The sequence below is a fragment of the Pavona decussata genome, unplaced genomic scaffold (assembly GCF_977016875.1).
Source record: "Pavona decussata unplaced genomic scaffold, jaPavDecu1.1 SCAFFOLD_217, whole genome shotgun sequence".
Classification (NCBI taxonomy): Eukaryota; Metazoa; Cnidaria; class Anthozoa; order Scleractinia; family Agariciidae; genus Pavona; species Pavona decussata.
The window spans coordinates 1,466,734-1,482,365 of NW_028145622.1; the positions used below are offsets into that span (position 1 = coordinate 1,466,734).

The window sequence follows — 15,632 nt, forward strand, 5'->3', positions numbered from 1 at the left end:
GCTCACAGGAGCCTTTGATCTTCAATGCTTCAATTTTCCACGTTTTTTTGCAGATATTGCGGGCGCTCCTTCTATTGGTCCAAGACTGGCTTCACTGTCCATTTCTCCGCCAACCAAACTGATCTCATTAGAGGAGGCCCGGGCCCGAGCTCAGAGCATACCAGCGAGGCCTACGGCGCGTTACATGGGATCTAAACCATCGGATACTCCACAAAAGTCCCAGTCCCCCGTCTATCGCACATCAGTGGAAGTTCCCGCAAGGAGGAAGTCTGGTGACGGGTCCATTAATGGACGGAAATGGAAGGGCTTTTTTAACAAGGGTAAAAGTTTCGATGCCCCTCAATCACAATCCGTGGCCAAAATTCAAGAAACGAGCCGAGGGACTTATGTTAGTGTCATGCGTGACAACCGGCCACAACATGATCGCGTGGAAGGTGTGAGACACGCGCGGAGCGCGGAGAACCTCAGTGAAGCCCCTCATGAGAAGCCGGTCCGACCTGTTAGGACCAGGCATGTACGTGCTGAAGTAGTACATGGTGTGAACGAGATTAGGACTCCTTTGAATCAGCCGGTCACGATATCATTTAGTCATCATCCCGTGCGTGAACGTACGTCATCATCTGGGGACGGTAACTCACACATAAGACGACATCCAGTATTGACTTCCTTCAAACGTGTTTCGTCAGATCAAACTGTGTTTTATACCAAAACGGATCATCACTCTTCGAGACCCAATCACCGTAGAGCATCCACCGGCGGCGATGAACTCCACATGACTGTGCACAGGCGAGACGTGCCCACGAACGCTGAGCATCGGCCCGTGTCGGTGTACGACAATCGGCCGATCTCGTTTTATGACAACGAGCCGCCAAATGCGTTTCGGTATTCTTCGCCGGTGTTCCCTCCGAACTACCGTGCGATACCCGAGGAGAGGTACCGATACTCAACTCCAGTGGACGCGGGTACCCCTCCCATGACAAGAACTTCTAAAGGAGGTAGGCTGTCGGAGCAGCAGATTACGATCACGGGAGCGAGGCTGGCGCATACACCTCTAGTGCACTGTTCGAATAGCAATAGACCAATGCATTGAACCTGGTTCACGTGATTGAGTCACGTGGTGTCACTCAAGGAGCTATCGTATCACGAAGCACGAAGAATATTTATTTTCGAATTACTGATCTTTAAGCTTGTGTAATGCTCTTTAGGATTAACGCAAAGAGATTAAGCGCAAGTAGGTCGAGTTTTTTTCTTTCTTTCTCTTTAAAAAACCGTAAAGATTTGAAAGCAGCGAATTCGCGAAGATAATGATAAAATTTGGTGTCAAGAGAGAACCTCCGAGAAAACGACTTTAAATGTAACTTGACGTCTAACAGATCCGATAAAGTAAGGACGCTTTCAACATGGCGTGAAAAACATTTCTTTAGTGCCATTTCCTTTAGTGAAATTTGCGGCAATGTTTTCTATGATTGTTAATCGTGTAACGTGGTTCACGTGTTTTAGGTAGCTGAAATCGGTGTCCGCCCGAACATGGCAATAGAGCGAAGGCTGCCTAACAGCGTGTATTGAGATTTCTGCTTTCAGAACATTGCGGTGTGTGGAGAGATATTTGGATGGGACGGGAGGGGAGGGGAGGGGGGGGGGGTGAGGACAGGGAACGTGGGGCTTATTTAATGACTACTAGGTTGACAAGCAGTTCAAGTCGCCTGAAACTTTGCCACTTCTTTTGACAGTTTGTACAGAAAAGGGTCACTCAACCTTGTCACTAGCAAAAGGAATTTCAAACTATAAACATTATTTATGTCATTTTGCAAAATACTGAACCAAGACAAAGTGCTGTTCGGTAGCTTTCACGTGTGTGGGCACACTTCAGGATTTTATTTACAGACTCGAAAGAAAAAAAGAAGAAAGAAAGAAAGAAAGAAATATCCTGTATAGCGTATTAAACTGGATCACCGGAAAGTACTGCTCAGTAGCTTTCATTTGAATGGTCACACTTCAGGATTTCAAACGCAGACTCAAAAGTAAGAACTACCTTGTACAGCTTAATAAACAGCACCACAAGAAAGTACTGCTCAGTAGCTTTCATTTGAATGGTCGCAGTTAAGGATTTCATCGACAAACTCAAAAGTTAGAACCACCTTGTACAACATAATAAACAGCACTACAGGAAAGTACTGCTCAGTAGCACACACTTGAATTGTAAGTATTGCCAATGTAACATGCTACGTTTGGTGTAGCTTTTATGAAGTATATTGCCATTGAGTTGCAAGAGTATGAAGTGCCTCGTATTTCTGGCTTGTCTTTGCTTGCGGTTGTAAATAATGATGACAGACCAAACTTTATTATTATTGGTCGACAACTGGTCTCTTACCCTCAGAAATTTAATGGCAAAGTACAAAGAAAAATATAGCCAAAAGCACGACTTTATAAATTGCAATGACATTTTTAATTTATGATGAGAGTGATATTTTGAACCCGTAGAGCGTGCAATAATATAAATCGAAGACCTCAGTGGTAAGTCAGAAAAATGTAAATATTCTAAAAGTTGTCTCGTTGAGGAGACAAACCGGTGCCAAAGAAATGGAAGCGAGCTTTGTTGAAAATTGAAAAGTCGATATTTGTATTTGTATTTGTATTTTTTTTTACATTTTTTTTTTTCTTACTTTTATTTTGGTTGACAATGGGTTGACAGAACTTTACTTTTCTTGACTACGGGCAGTCTCGCTTTTTTAATCTGTTAGGGAAGATCGAGTAAACACGCGCGAATATAGTCCACGCGCGGCAAATCGATGTCCAGCGTGTCTTTTTCCACGTGACACGCAATTATCCTCGCGTGTAAGTTAGTTACGTTTCGTTCAACGGACTCCTGAAACAGCTCGGGGTTGCTCGTAGTGATATCTATTTTTGCATTACTCTGGTCATGTTTTTAGCTTAAAGAAAAATATTATTTTGTATAGCGTAAATTTGTACTGATACACTCTGAAATTTTATTTTAGTGAATTCGATCGAATCGACTCATAATTTTAAACTGGTATTTGAACACAATTCTTGGAATTCTTGGACTTGGAATTAAACTTTCCACACAAAAAAAATGAAGTGTGCTGTTTTCTCGTTTTCTTGAAAGCTGTCATGCTTAATATATGTAGAAAACAAGTGTGTTTTTCGCCCCTTCCAAAGTCTGCAACAGAACAACGCGCTTTGGTGAAAATGTAACTTTTGTGTCACAAAATCAAACATTTTGGGGGTTTTAAGTTTAGTTTGGTTTGTTTGGTTTTGTTTCTAGGAAGCAGAAAAACGTTTTCACAACAAGTGTTTGGAGAAACGATATTGGGAGGGTGTTGATAGTGTTACGCGGAAAAGACAGTTACTAAACTTGCGCCATCTTAAGACAGCACTGTTGTGATTCGAAATTGGGACATGACTATAATAACAACAACTTTATTAAAAAAAACTGATGAGACTGATCAGCAAATCATCGATTCGCTGGTGTAAATTGGTGATCAGTAAACAACATGTAAATATTGTTTACTGATCACCAACAACAGTAAATAACAATCACGCACAGTGCCAGCAATGAGCGATCAGCTCACTTGACCGGGCGAAAAGATTTATTGGCACTTTCCGTCTTTGGCTTATACAAACTCATAGCACCTTGCTGTTGTTTACTTGTTTGTCGGACGAGACAAGATTGGATACGAAGGTTCCCTTTGTCCCTTCCCATGACACCATGGGTGTGTCAATTCTCTCGGCCATGGCAACGAGATGGTCACAAAACAATACTATTTTTAAAAGGAGAAAAACAAAGGGCCTGCACCTGGGTTATAAATTTTGGTACATTACTTCGCAGTACTTGACCAAACAACAATGTGAAATGACCAAGTTCAAGGTTTTTTGGAGAACGTGAGCTCTTGACGTAAATTTTCCTTCCTTTGCCTCAATTTGAACGCCGTTCCCACCTGTCCTGTTTAACAATTAGATTATGAGCTCGAAATTTCTATCGCATGATAGTTCGCCAAGGTTCGATTTCCGCCGTCTTCCGGGTCCGGTCTGTGATCCTCCTTCGGGGGGATGAGTGCGGGCTCATTTTCCCTAACAGCGGCTGGTAATTGAGCCTATAGTTCGCCCTCGTTGAGCGAATAATCTAATTGTTTTAGTGTAAATCTACCAGTAGTTCAAAACTTAATGTTCACGTTTTTATTGAATAACGATATAAATAGGTCACGCCACGCGCGCACTGTTAGACTACCCACTCTCCTCACTATCTACTTAACAATTAGATTATGAGCTCGAGATTTCTATCGCGTGATAGTTGATGAGGGCGAAGCCCGAATCAACTATCACGCATAGAAATCGAGAGCGAATAATCTAATTGTTTTAGTATAAATCTACTAGTCGTTCAAAACTAAACAAGTAAATTATCTATTTCCTCATCGCAGACACTTCGAAAACCCGAAGAGGCGGCCGCCATTTTGTTGAAAATCGCTACTCACTATCTATCACAGAATAGATAGCGAGTAGCGTAGCCAATCAGAGAACGGCATTCGTGATAGAACACTAGTAGATTTATACTAAAACAGTATAGATAGTGAGTAGCGTAGCCAATAAGAGAGCAGCATTCTTGATAGTTAATACTATAAATACATGATAGTAAAAAAAAAAAGTCCTGTTTAGATTGGCTTAATGTTGACGCAATGGACAAATACTAGAGTGCGAAAAAGAAAGCCCCTTTTAAGTTGGGGGTACACGTGAATTTGAATGGAATTTTAAGAGCTAGGTTTAACGGAGGGGATAAAAGAAAGAAAATTATTTTTGGAACACCAACAGACAGTTGCGCCCAACCCAAGAGCACACCAGGTTGGTAGGGGACTGTTTGGGTGTCCATATATCAATTTTTAACATTAAATTCTAATTTTTAAACTACATCAAATCTTAACTATTTCTTATTTCTCCAAATTTTACTACTCAGTGAGAAACACTATCTCCTCCCAAATATACCTAAAAATCACCAAAAAAATTTACAAAGCACCCCAACACATTGACTTGTGTTTTGAGCATAGGGGTTTTTTTATTGCTTGAAACGCGAACGAGATCTTTCCTAAACCAATTTCAGGTGTACCCCCGCCTTAAACGCCTTCAAGCCTCGGTGTGAATGGGGCAATAGTCTACTTTACTTCAGCTTACTACAGTCAAACCTCTTTATTACGGACACCAAGGGGACAGGAATAAGTGTCCGTATTATAGAGGTGTCCGTTTTAGAGAGGTAGGCGTTATATGGTTTTCGCCCTCTCGGGGAGTAAGTGGACTGTCCGTAATAGAGAGGTGTCCGTAATATAGAGGTGTCCGTAAGGAGAGGTTCCACTGGACATATTCTCATTTCCCAGTGTTATTATTCACTGAGATTTTTTTTTCGCACTCTAATTTTTCTACCCTCTAAAATGTTTCTATCAAAACAAAATTACAAGCTCCCTGTACTTCATGTAAAGCACCTTGACTACAAACACTCGACAGTGTCAAAAATGGTGACGCAGTAATCAATGCCATGTAGCGGACGTGCAATAGAATAAATATTGCGGGAAATGCAAAAGAATTATGTGTATTCAGTGCCACTGACTGAATATCAAATATCTGATCCGGTCAGGGGCGGGGCAGAAGACTCGTCAAATTTTTGTATCTGAATCATCCAACAAAAGTTGACGTCACATCCGGTCAAATTGGCGCCCAGCAGCCTGTCTCGGCGAAGTCGAATTATGGCGTCCGGGTCAGGCATGATTTCTTCGGATTTTTGAGCCATCAGTATCAGGAATTGTGAACTGTGGATATGAAAGATGTTGTAAAGATATTGCTTCGACTTCATGAGCAAGGGTTTTCCAAAGAAGTGATTTTTTTTCTATTGTTTTGACGGAAAATACGAGACAGCTAAGCGTCGTGTCATGGCGAAAATTTCACACTCTCAAAACGAGTGGCGTTCAGACTTTTGGCTCTTGTGGCTTCTGATCGTTCGAAAGCTGAAATTTTAATAGCCTATCCCGTGTGCAACATAATGGAGGAGACATCGTCAGTCATAGTTTGCAGTGTTAACATCGGGAACCTAATTATCACTCGACGTGAAGTGTTGGAAGCCTGTATCATTGAAGCTGTTCCTATTGTCTTCGTGGTAAGGGACTCGTAATCTTCGAGGTGAGTAAATGTAGTTATCTTCATTTCCAGTTCTTTTCTGCCGACGTGGGTACCTTTACATGTGGGCTTTAGAGTAATAAGTCGGTTTTGTGCTTCGTAGTTCTTTAATAAAGACGCAAGTGACGTTTAATTAATAAATAGTTCATATCATGTTGTCCTGCAAGTGCAGGCTTGAGGAGGGGCTTGAGTCAGAAAAATTAATGTATCTGCGTGGCCTGGTTCATATTGCTAGTGTGAGACAGTTGTTAAAGTTATTGATGTCAAGCCATCTTAAACAATAAATTAAATAGCATTATTGCGAATGACATTATTTCTCAAGTATTGAAAGAAACAACCCCTTCACCCTTTACTTCATCTGCACTCTCACCACTTGGGTGCTCATGGCTTAAGGCTTTTTATACATTTGTACTATAATTATGCACATGTGACATCAAACTGTGGTAAGAACAAACAGTATGCCACAAGCCACAAGCTAGCCAGAGACAAGTGGCATGACCGATGTTCTTACCTTGTTTTGATGTCCTCTTTGGGTTATCAAAGGACACATGGAAGGCCAAATGGACTTTGAAAACTCTTTATGGCTGACAATATCATTTGTACATCATATAATTATTTACCAGTTATTTCAGTTATGTTAGTTGGTGCCAAATATTTAAGGGTGGGGAATTGTCTTTTTCTCTGTGTCCAAGGTTGAGAAAGAGAACATAAAGTAAAAAAAATATTGCAAATTCCTGGAGGTTATCTAGCAGCAGAAATTGACACATACATTAAGTTCTAATAACATTGTCTCCTTTGAACCAATGAAATTCAAAGTTCATTTTGACAAGGAATTTTGAGTTCTGTTCAGTTCAATGAAAAAGCAAAAGTTCAATAACCACACAATCGGTTCAAAAACCACACATCAGTTCATTGACAGTAGACCTCAATATTGTTTGAATAACTATAGGTGAAAGGTTTTTTTATTCCATTGGGGCAGATAAGAGGAGAGGGGAGGGGAGAGGGTTTTACGGTAGTGTGGTCCATACAATTCAATAAAAAAACAAAAATTCAATAACCACACAATCAATGCAAAAACCCACATTCGTTCAGTGACAGTAGGCAATTGTAAGAATAACTATATAGGTGAAATATTTTCTATTTCAATGGGACAGGTAGGAGGAGAGGGGAGGGGAGAGGGTTCTACGGGAGCGTGGTCCATATTTGAGAGTAGGCAAAAAGTACAAGTGAAACTAACAAGTATCTATGTATTACAAATAATGATAACAGGCTCACACTTAAAAATCTATTGCCCACTTGTCCATCACCCATTGTTTGTCTTTGTAATTATATTTGGCAACAGCTGCCCAATAATGTAGCTTTTTCTTGTACATAGTTCTACTTCCTTCTTGTTAATGATGCAGATTAGTGGCCCGTTGGTAAATTTGTAAAAAATGTAGAAGTCCTATGGTTCATTGAAAATTAAAAAGTCAAATAACCATAGCAACAGTTCAAAAAACACACATCAGTTCAGTGACAGTAGACCTTAAATGTAAGAAAAACTATAGGCGATGTGTTTTCAACTTTCTCTCCTTCATGCTTGTCAAGGATGCAAATGAGAGGCCTGCTTGTAAATTTCATATTAGTTCAATTCAAAGAAGGGTTAAAAATTCAGAAAGGGGGATAATTTATATAAATGTGTATATATTTATTAACCACCTGGCCCCAGTTGTTCAAAGAGTGGATAACTTTATCCACTGGAGAAGTCACTATCCAGCAGAGTAAATGTCCTCCAATCAATGCTTTTGGCAAGTTTTCCACACAATCCCATTCTTAAATTTGACATATGCTTCTACTCTATTGACAAATTATAGGACTATCATGAAAATCTTGCACACATTTTATCTGCTGGATAGCAAACTATCCAGTGGATAAAATTATCCGCCCTTTGAACAACTGGGACCTTGGTGATTGCAGACCTCCAAATTAAGAAAATTTACTGGTGTGGGTGTTTTTATTTCAATGGGTCTTGCAGGGGGAAGGGAAGGGAAGTGGACAAATATGTTTTCATTATATTAATAGGTTTATACATTATATTACCATGGTTTAGAATTTTCCTTACCTAAATGAAATTTTTAGGGATTTAATGTTTTTAATTTTTCATTTAAATTCTTTTATTTTTAGAGATTTAAACAAAAACTCAAAAGGAAAGAGACCCGCAAATCCCCCCAGACATGGCAAGAAAGGAAACAGACAGCGAAAGGAAGAAAGCAACAAGACCGGAAGTTACACTATTTTAACACACCCCATTCTTATCCTTTGTACCTCACTCTCCCTGTCCCCCTCCCCTCACAAACACACACACACACACACACCCCCACACAAACACCAAAAAAATGGGGTGTGTTAAAATACCGTAACATTCAGCCTGTTTTTTAGTAATTATAATATTATAGTATAAAATGTACTGTTTTTGCTCATTACGTTGTTGAAATAAAATAACCCTTTAAAGAAATTTGCAACAAAAAAAAATTAAAAAAAGAAACCAAGACCGGAAGAAACTGCGATGACATGCAGTTAGCAGAAGACAAGGAGGAGCTTGCAAAAAGGGAAACAGGGATTGTGGCACTTGCGAGAAGATTCAAGAGACAAGAAGAGTCAGTTAAAAAGTAAACCAAAAAAATTTTAAAAAAAAACAGTAATGGAGGCAAAGCAGGTGGCTGCCCAGCTAAGGCTTATGGCTGGTCAGCTTGGCTGACCAAATTTTGGATCATAAGAATACGTCAATGTAATCAAATACGATGCTGTACACCAATCACCGCAATGTGAAAATTATTGTCAGCAGACATTTATTAGACTTTCACACATAGTAAATTATAATAAATCATATACGCTGTAGCTAAGTGGCCATTGCAGTTACTCCCGGTCTTGTCGCATTCTTCCTTTCCCTGTCTGTTTCCTTTCTTGCCGTCTCAGGGGGATTTGCCGGTCTCTTTCCTTTTGAGTTTTTGTTTAAATCTCTAAAAATAAAATAATTAAAACGAAAAATTAAAAACATTAAATCCCTAAAAATTTTATCTAGGTGAGGAAAATTCTAAACCATGGTAATATAACAAATAAACCCTATAAATATAATGCAAACATATTTGTCCACTTCCTTCCCTTTCCCTACCTGCAAGACCCATTGAACTAAAAACACCCACACCAGTAAATTTTCTTAATTTTGAGGTCTGCTATCACCCAGGGTCCAGTTGTTCAAAGGCTGGATAACTTTATCCAGTGGATAAGTCACTATCCGTCAGTTTCAATCTGTGCAAAGATTTCAGTATTTCCTCTTGTACAAGCGAATATGCACACCCTAACTACAGTTAAGTTTGGGAGTGTACGAAAACCTTGGACAACGTTTAACGTGAAGTATATTTAAGACCCTGAATAGTGCCTTATCCAGCGGATAAAGTTATCCGAAAACAACTGGGGCCAGGTGGTTAATAAATATATATACATTTCTATAATCCCCTTTTTTGGGGGAGGGGTGGCAAGTTTGTTGTTTTGGTGTGGTGATTGAATTTTTAAGCCTTGTTTGAATTGAACTAATATGAAATTTACAAACAGGCCTCTCATTTGTATCCTTGAAAAGCATGAGGGAGAGAAAGTTGAAAACACATCGCCTATAGTTTTTCTTACATTTAAGGTCTACTGTCACTGAACTGATGTGTGTTTTTTGAACTGTTGCTATGGTTATTTGACTTTTTAATTTTCAATGAACCATAGGACTTCTACATTTTTTACAAATTTACCAACGGGCCACTAATCTGCATCATTAACAAGAAGGAAGTAGAACTATGTACAAGAAAAAGCTACATTATTGGGCAGCTGTTGCCAAATATAATTACAAAGACAAACAATGGGTGATGGATAAGTGGGCAATAGATTTTTAAGTGTGAGCCTGTTATCATTATTTGTAATACATAGATACTTGTTAGTTTCACTTGTACTTTTTGCCTACTCTCAAATATGGACCACGCTCTCATAGAACCCTCTCCCCTCCCCTCTCCTCCTACCTGTCCCATTGAAATAGAAAATATTTCACCTATATAGTTATTCTTACAATTGCCTACTGTCACTGAACGAATGTGGGTTTTTGCATTGATTGTGTGGTTATTGAATTTTTGTTTTTTTATTGAATTGTATGGACCACGCTACCGTAAAACCCTCTCCCCTCCCCTCTCCTCTTATCTGCCCCAATGGAATAAAAAAACCTTTCACCTATAGTTATTCAAACAATATTGAGGTCTACTGTCAATGAACTGATGTGTGGTTTTTGAACCGATTGTGTGGTTATTGAACTTTTGCTTTTTCATTGAACTGAACAGAACTCAAAATTCCTTGTCAAAATGAACTTTGAATTTCATTGGTTCAAAGGAGACAATGTTATTAGAACTTAATGTATGTGTCAATTTCTGCTGCTAGATAACCTCCAGGAATTTGCAATATTTTTTTTACTTTATGTTCTCTTTCCCAACCTTGGACACAGAGAAAAAGACAATTCCCCACCCTTAAATATTTGGCACCAACTAACATAACTGAAATAACTGGTAAATAATTATATGATGTACAAATGATATTGTCAGCCATAAAGAGTTTTCAAAGTCCATTTGGCCTTCCATGTGTCCTTTGATAACCCAAAGAGGACATCAAAACAAGGTAAGAACATCGGTCATGCCACTTGTCTCTGGCTAGCTTGTGGCTTGTGGCATACTGTTTGTTCTTACCACAGTTTGATGTCACATGTGCATAATTATAGTACAAATGTATAAAAAGCCTTAACCCATGAGCACCCAAGTGGTGAGAGTGCAGATGAAGTAAAGGGTGAAGGGGTTGTTTCTTTCAATACTTGAGAAATAATGTCATTCGCAATAATGCTATTTAATTTATTGTTTAAGATGGCTTGACATCAATAACTTTAACAACTGTCTCACACTAGCAATATGAACCAGGCCACGCAGATACATTAATTTTTCTGACTCAAGCCCCTCCTCAAGCCTGCACTTGCAGGACAACATGATATGAACTATTTATTAATTAAACGTCACTTGCGTCTTTATTAAAGAACTACGAAGCACAAAACCGACTTATTACTCTAAAGCCCACATGTAAAGGTACCCACGTCGGCAGAAAAGAACTGGAAATGAAGATAACTACATTTACTCACCTCGAAGATTACGAGTCCCTTACCACGAAGACAATAGGAACAGCTTCAATGATACAGGCTTCCAACACTTCACGTCGAGTGATAATTAGGTTCCCGATGTTAACACTGCAAACTATGACTGACGATGTCTCCTCCATTATGTTGCACACGGGATAGGCTATTAAAATTTCAGCTTTCGAACGATCAGAAGCCACAAGAGCCAAAAGTCTGAACGCCACTCGTTTTGAGAGTGTGAAATTTTCGCCATGACACGACGCTTAGCTGTCTCGTATTTTCCGTCAAAACAATAGAAAAAAAATCACTTCTTTGGAAAACCCTTGCTCATGAAGTCGAAGCAATATCTTTACAACATCTTTCATATCCACAGTTCACAATTCCTGATACTGATGGCTCAAAAATCCGAAGAAATCATGCCTGACCCGGACGCCATAATTCGACTTCGCCGAGACAGGCTGCTGGGCGCCAATTTGACCGGATGTGACGTCAACTTTTGTTGGATGATTCAGATACAAAAAAAGTGCCAGGCGCTATCGAGTGTTCTCCCCCGCCCCTGGATCCGGTGGAAAAAAAAATATCCTCGCGTCACGCAACCCACGGGGGAAAGGATACTGCGTTATTCCCACGTGACCTACTGTAGCACCCAACCGCTCGCTTCTCTTGGCGTGACGCGTAGTTACAGTAGCTGCCTGCATGCCGCATCCGCACATACACAGCTTAATTATAATCAGTGAATCAAATCAGAACATCGTTGACACACACACAGTTACAAGAAGAAGGTTCGAAAAAACAGATGAACAATGTCTCTTGCGACCGTTTTAACTAGTATGGTAAGTGCTTTCAAAGCCGTTGCACAATCGAACGAAGTTCCTCTTAAAACCGTCGTGGCGGCTCTGTTGTTGTATGGCGTCAAAGAATTTCTCAACGACATCGTCTTCTCGTGTCCCGAGGAGCATTTCAATATTTATGGCAGCCTATTTATCGTCGGTCCTTCGATTTTCCTGTTCTGTCTCTCGCTTTTGGCTTCCTCGTCGTTTTGGCAAGTTGTTACCGGTTGTTGTCTTCTAAAATGGCGTGAAAAGAAGTTGTTGTTGTTGAAGACGAAAAACAGCGTATTCGTTTCGTTCATGCCGCCTTTGATTTGGCTGATGTACGCTTTTGTGGAAGAAGATTACTACGTGTGTGCCAAGTTCGGGCCCTTAAGCGCAGCTCTTGCAAAGGCAAACAGCAGTGCTGAGAAAGATGCGATAAACAAGAAGTTTGCTAATGCAAAAACTTTGTCACAGTTGATAGCATGGGGTTTACTTCTTGGCCTAGTGATTTTATCGACAATATTTGTCACAGTTTATCGTCTATGCATGCCAATTGATCCAAAACTGCTGGGAAGGCACGCTTTTCAAGAATACCAAGCAGACAAGGCCGTGTCTCTTTTCAACGAGAGAATACAACCCCTAGCGGAACAAGACGCCAAAGAGTTGATAGATCGTTTATTTGACAAATACAAAGAAAAAAAGCACAATGATCAAATAAACCTCATTGAGGATGAGCTGAAAGTGCGATTCCCCCGGCATGCTGGTGATTTGAATGCACCCTTTCGAGTGGACAAGGAAGAACCAAACGCAGATGATACCTGTCCGACTGTTACTAACACTGTATCTCCAGTAACAGGCACGCGTGGAAAATCTTCCTCAGCGGGAGACATAGAATTACGGCCTATTGTGTACACAACACATACATGAACATTAACCTAGATTTGCATTAAGGAGACTCAAAAGGGTTCTTAGCAGAGTGCGCACGCGTCACCCACCCATGCCATAACTAAGGCCCTGTTTATATGGAGAAAAGTTGTCCCGGGAAAGAGGGTCACCCTCCCAGCCGAGTCAACATCAGCGAGCATTTATATGAGAAAAAAGTTGACCCCTTTGCCAGAGCCAACAGCGCTCGCGCATGCTCTGATTGTCTTGCCTTGACAGAGTTGACCCCACTAGGCGAACCAAAGTGTTTATATGGAGAAAAGTTGGTCCGGCTAGGAGGGTGACCCTACCAGCATACGAGCCAACTTTTTGTTTCTCATGTAAACGGTTCGCCAAGTTTTGTAAGGAAGTGTAGGAAAAGTTGGCTCGCCCAGGGTAGCTCGGGTAGGTGAGTGACCCTTCTACCCGGGTCAACTGTTCTCCATATAAATGGGGCCTAGTGTGTACGTGTCAGCTGAATGAATCAAAACTTCTATGACAACACCTGGGAACTGAAAATAAAAGCTGCAGAAAACATTTCTTTTTATCTCGCAATTTTGCTCGGTGACCTTTCTTGATTTTCTGTATGCATGCTACATTCAGTATTCCATTCCAAATAGAAACGTTTGGGAGAAAGTTATCCAGTAGAATTTTCTGTACATGAAAAAAATGCCTTTTTTAAGATCTACTGGATGACTTTTTGTCATATTACCAGAGGAGTTAAAGAATTTCGGGTGCTTTCCAACAAAGTAATAGAAAATGGTAGGTCACCGATATAAGATGATTATTTTCAGAAACTTAAAATTAGAGGTCCTTTTTGTAGAGCTGACCTGTTTCCATGGTAACCACTATGACACCAGAACTAGCTTTAAGGTATTGCCCAACAACTGAGTTTGGAAACTGTTTATAGTTTGTTCATATGGTCAGAAACAATTTTTTGTAATCTTTCATCATTTTCGCAAAAACTACAACAATGAAAAACCCTTATGAGCCTCCTTAAACCAGTGACACTCTAGAAAATTTTATAAACCGCTCGAGTCCAATTTGATCCACCTTGAAAATTGCAAGGAAATTTTATTGCCACTTCACACAGGTACTCACTAGGTGATTTTTTTTTATGCCCAACGTGCAATTTTCCACTCGTTTTTGAATAGTCGTGACAAAATTGCACAATCTGATTGGTTGAATTAGTTGGTGATTTGCACTGACAAGTGAATTGCAGAAGCAGACATACTACATGAACGACGGCAAATTTAATCGCTAATATCTGACAGGCCAGATATCTGCAATTTTGATGGAAAGAGGCAAAAATCACCATCGGAGTGCCACGCAAATTATGGCAGTTTTCGCCAGTCGTAACAATGGGCAGTTAAAATGAACCTAGTGTGTTTGCTGGCTTTAGCAGACTTACAGATATGGACATTACCTGTGCCAAAAAAAAATCATTGAGGAGAAAATGGAGGAAATTGTATGGAAGAAGACACTAATTTTTGAACCTTAATTTGTAAAAGACATACTCTAAAGGCAGTGCAAACATTTGTGTTTGGTTCTTGCATCTTATCACAGCAAACTTTTGTTTATTTTACCATAAATATATGGAAATTTAAGCTCCAGAGAAATAAGTTCTTTACAAAATGGTTCCCTGGAGTAGAAAAGATAATGGCACAATTTTAATTGAAAAATTTCAACCTGAGGAGTGAAAAAAGAAATGAAATTTACACTCATCTGTAGTTAAAAATAAAATAGTAAAATGAGTTGTTGTTGTTGTTGTTGTTATTGTTATTGTTATTATTATTATTATTATTATTATTAATATTCAAATTTTCAATGGGTGCAGAGTAAGGCAAATACACCTTATTAGTTGTCATGTTCTTGTTTATATTTTTGGCCAGCTTCAAAATTATGCAAGTTTATTTATTGATTTTATTTTGTTCAAGTGGAATAACTTACGCAAGTACATAATTTGAACTAGTTAGCTAGTGTATTTTCTTATTTATTTTTTGCTTTATGATTCTTGAGTGCATAATGCTTGTACATAGTCTCAATTTTTTGGAGAAAGTAAAGAAATTGAATGGGATGAAATAATAATCCTTGTTCAGTATTATTCTCCACTTCAACTTCATGGCGCAGCTGTTCAAAGACTGAATAAACTAATCCTGGATTAACATGAACTTTGTTAAATGTGGCTAAATGTAATTGAGGCAAGGTCAAAGTTGGCTCAATGCCGGTCAGCGGTCGCCTCTCGTCTGGCTCAGGGGTGACCTTTGAGTTTTCTGTTGGGGTCATTTTGCTTGCCTTATTTTTAAGCTCCTCCCCTCTCCCCCTCTCCACCCTCCCTTGGTAAGTATTTGGGTCAGATAAGTATTCCACTGATTGGGTTCAGTGTTATGGTGCCGTTGGTGGTGGCCCCTTGCAAGGTTGCCATGGATACCTGACCTCCTTCCCCGTGCCTGATTCCGCCTGGCTCCACCAACCTTCCATGCCAGGCACCATGCCAGCCCCCAAGCTCTTTAATTGTTGATGAGTTAAGATTCTTC

The 15,632-nt window shown here is 39.7% G+C and overlaps 2 protein-coding genes and 2 long non-coding RNA genes across 4 annotated transcripts in view; 3 read left to right on the forward strand and 1 right to left on the reverse strand.

Moving 5' to 3' along the window:
* The window catches only part of LOC146459746 (rho GTPase-activating protein 32-like), a 31,543-nt gene extending 29,269 nt beyond the window's left edge, over positions 1 to 2,274 (forward strand). The window contains exon 19 of the mRNA XM_085089162.1: positions 54 to 2,274. Within this exon, the coding sequence (XP_084945288.1) occupies positions 54 to 1,090 (1,037 nt within the window). The 3' untranslated portion in view covers positions 1,091 to 2,274. The remainder of the gene's footprint in view (positions 1 to 53) is intronic.
* A 3,366-nt stretch (positions 2,275 to 5,640) lies between these two features.
* LOC146459747 (uncharacterized) lies at positions 5,641 to 8,522 on the forward strand. The gene is made up of 2 exons (XR_014857838.1): positions 5,641 to 6,177; positions 8,338 to 8,522. It is a non-coding gene; the product is annotated as an uncharacterized LOC146459747 (long non-coding RNA).
* Positions 8,523 to 8,979: 457 nt separating this feature from the next.
* LOC146459748 (uncharacterized) lies at positions 8,980 to 11,899 on the reverse strand. The gene is made up of 2 exons (XR_014857837.1): positions 11,366 to 11,899; positions 8,980 to 9,173 (listed from the first exon to the last, which is right to left on the reverse strand). It is a non-coding gene; the product is annotated as an uncharacterized LOC146459748 (long non-coding RNA).
* A 164-nt stretch (positions 11,900 to 12,063) lies between these two features.
* LOC146459749 (calcium homeostasis modulator protein 6-like) lies at positions 12,064 to 14,849 on the forward strand. The gene has a single exon (XM_085089020.1). The coding sequence runs from the start codon at positions 12,163 to 12,165 to the stop codon at positions 13,099 to 13,101; it is 939 nt and encodes a 312-aa protein (XP_084945146.1). The 5' UTR covers positions 12,064 to 12,162; the 3' UTR covers positions 13,102 to 14,849.
* Positions 14,850 to 15,632: the final 783 nt, after the last annotated feature.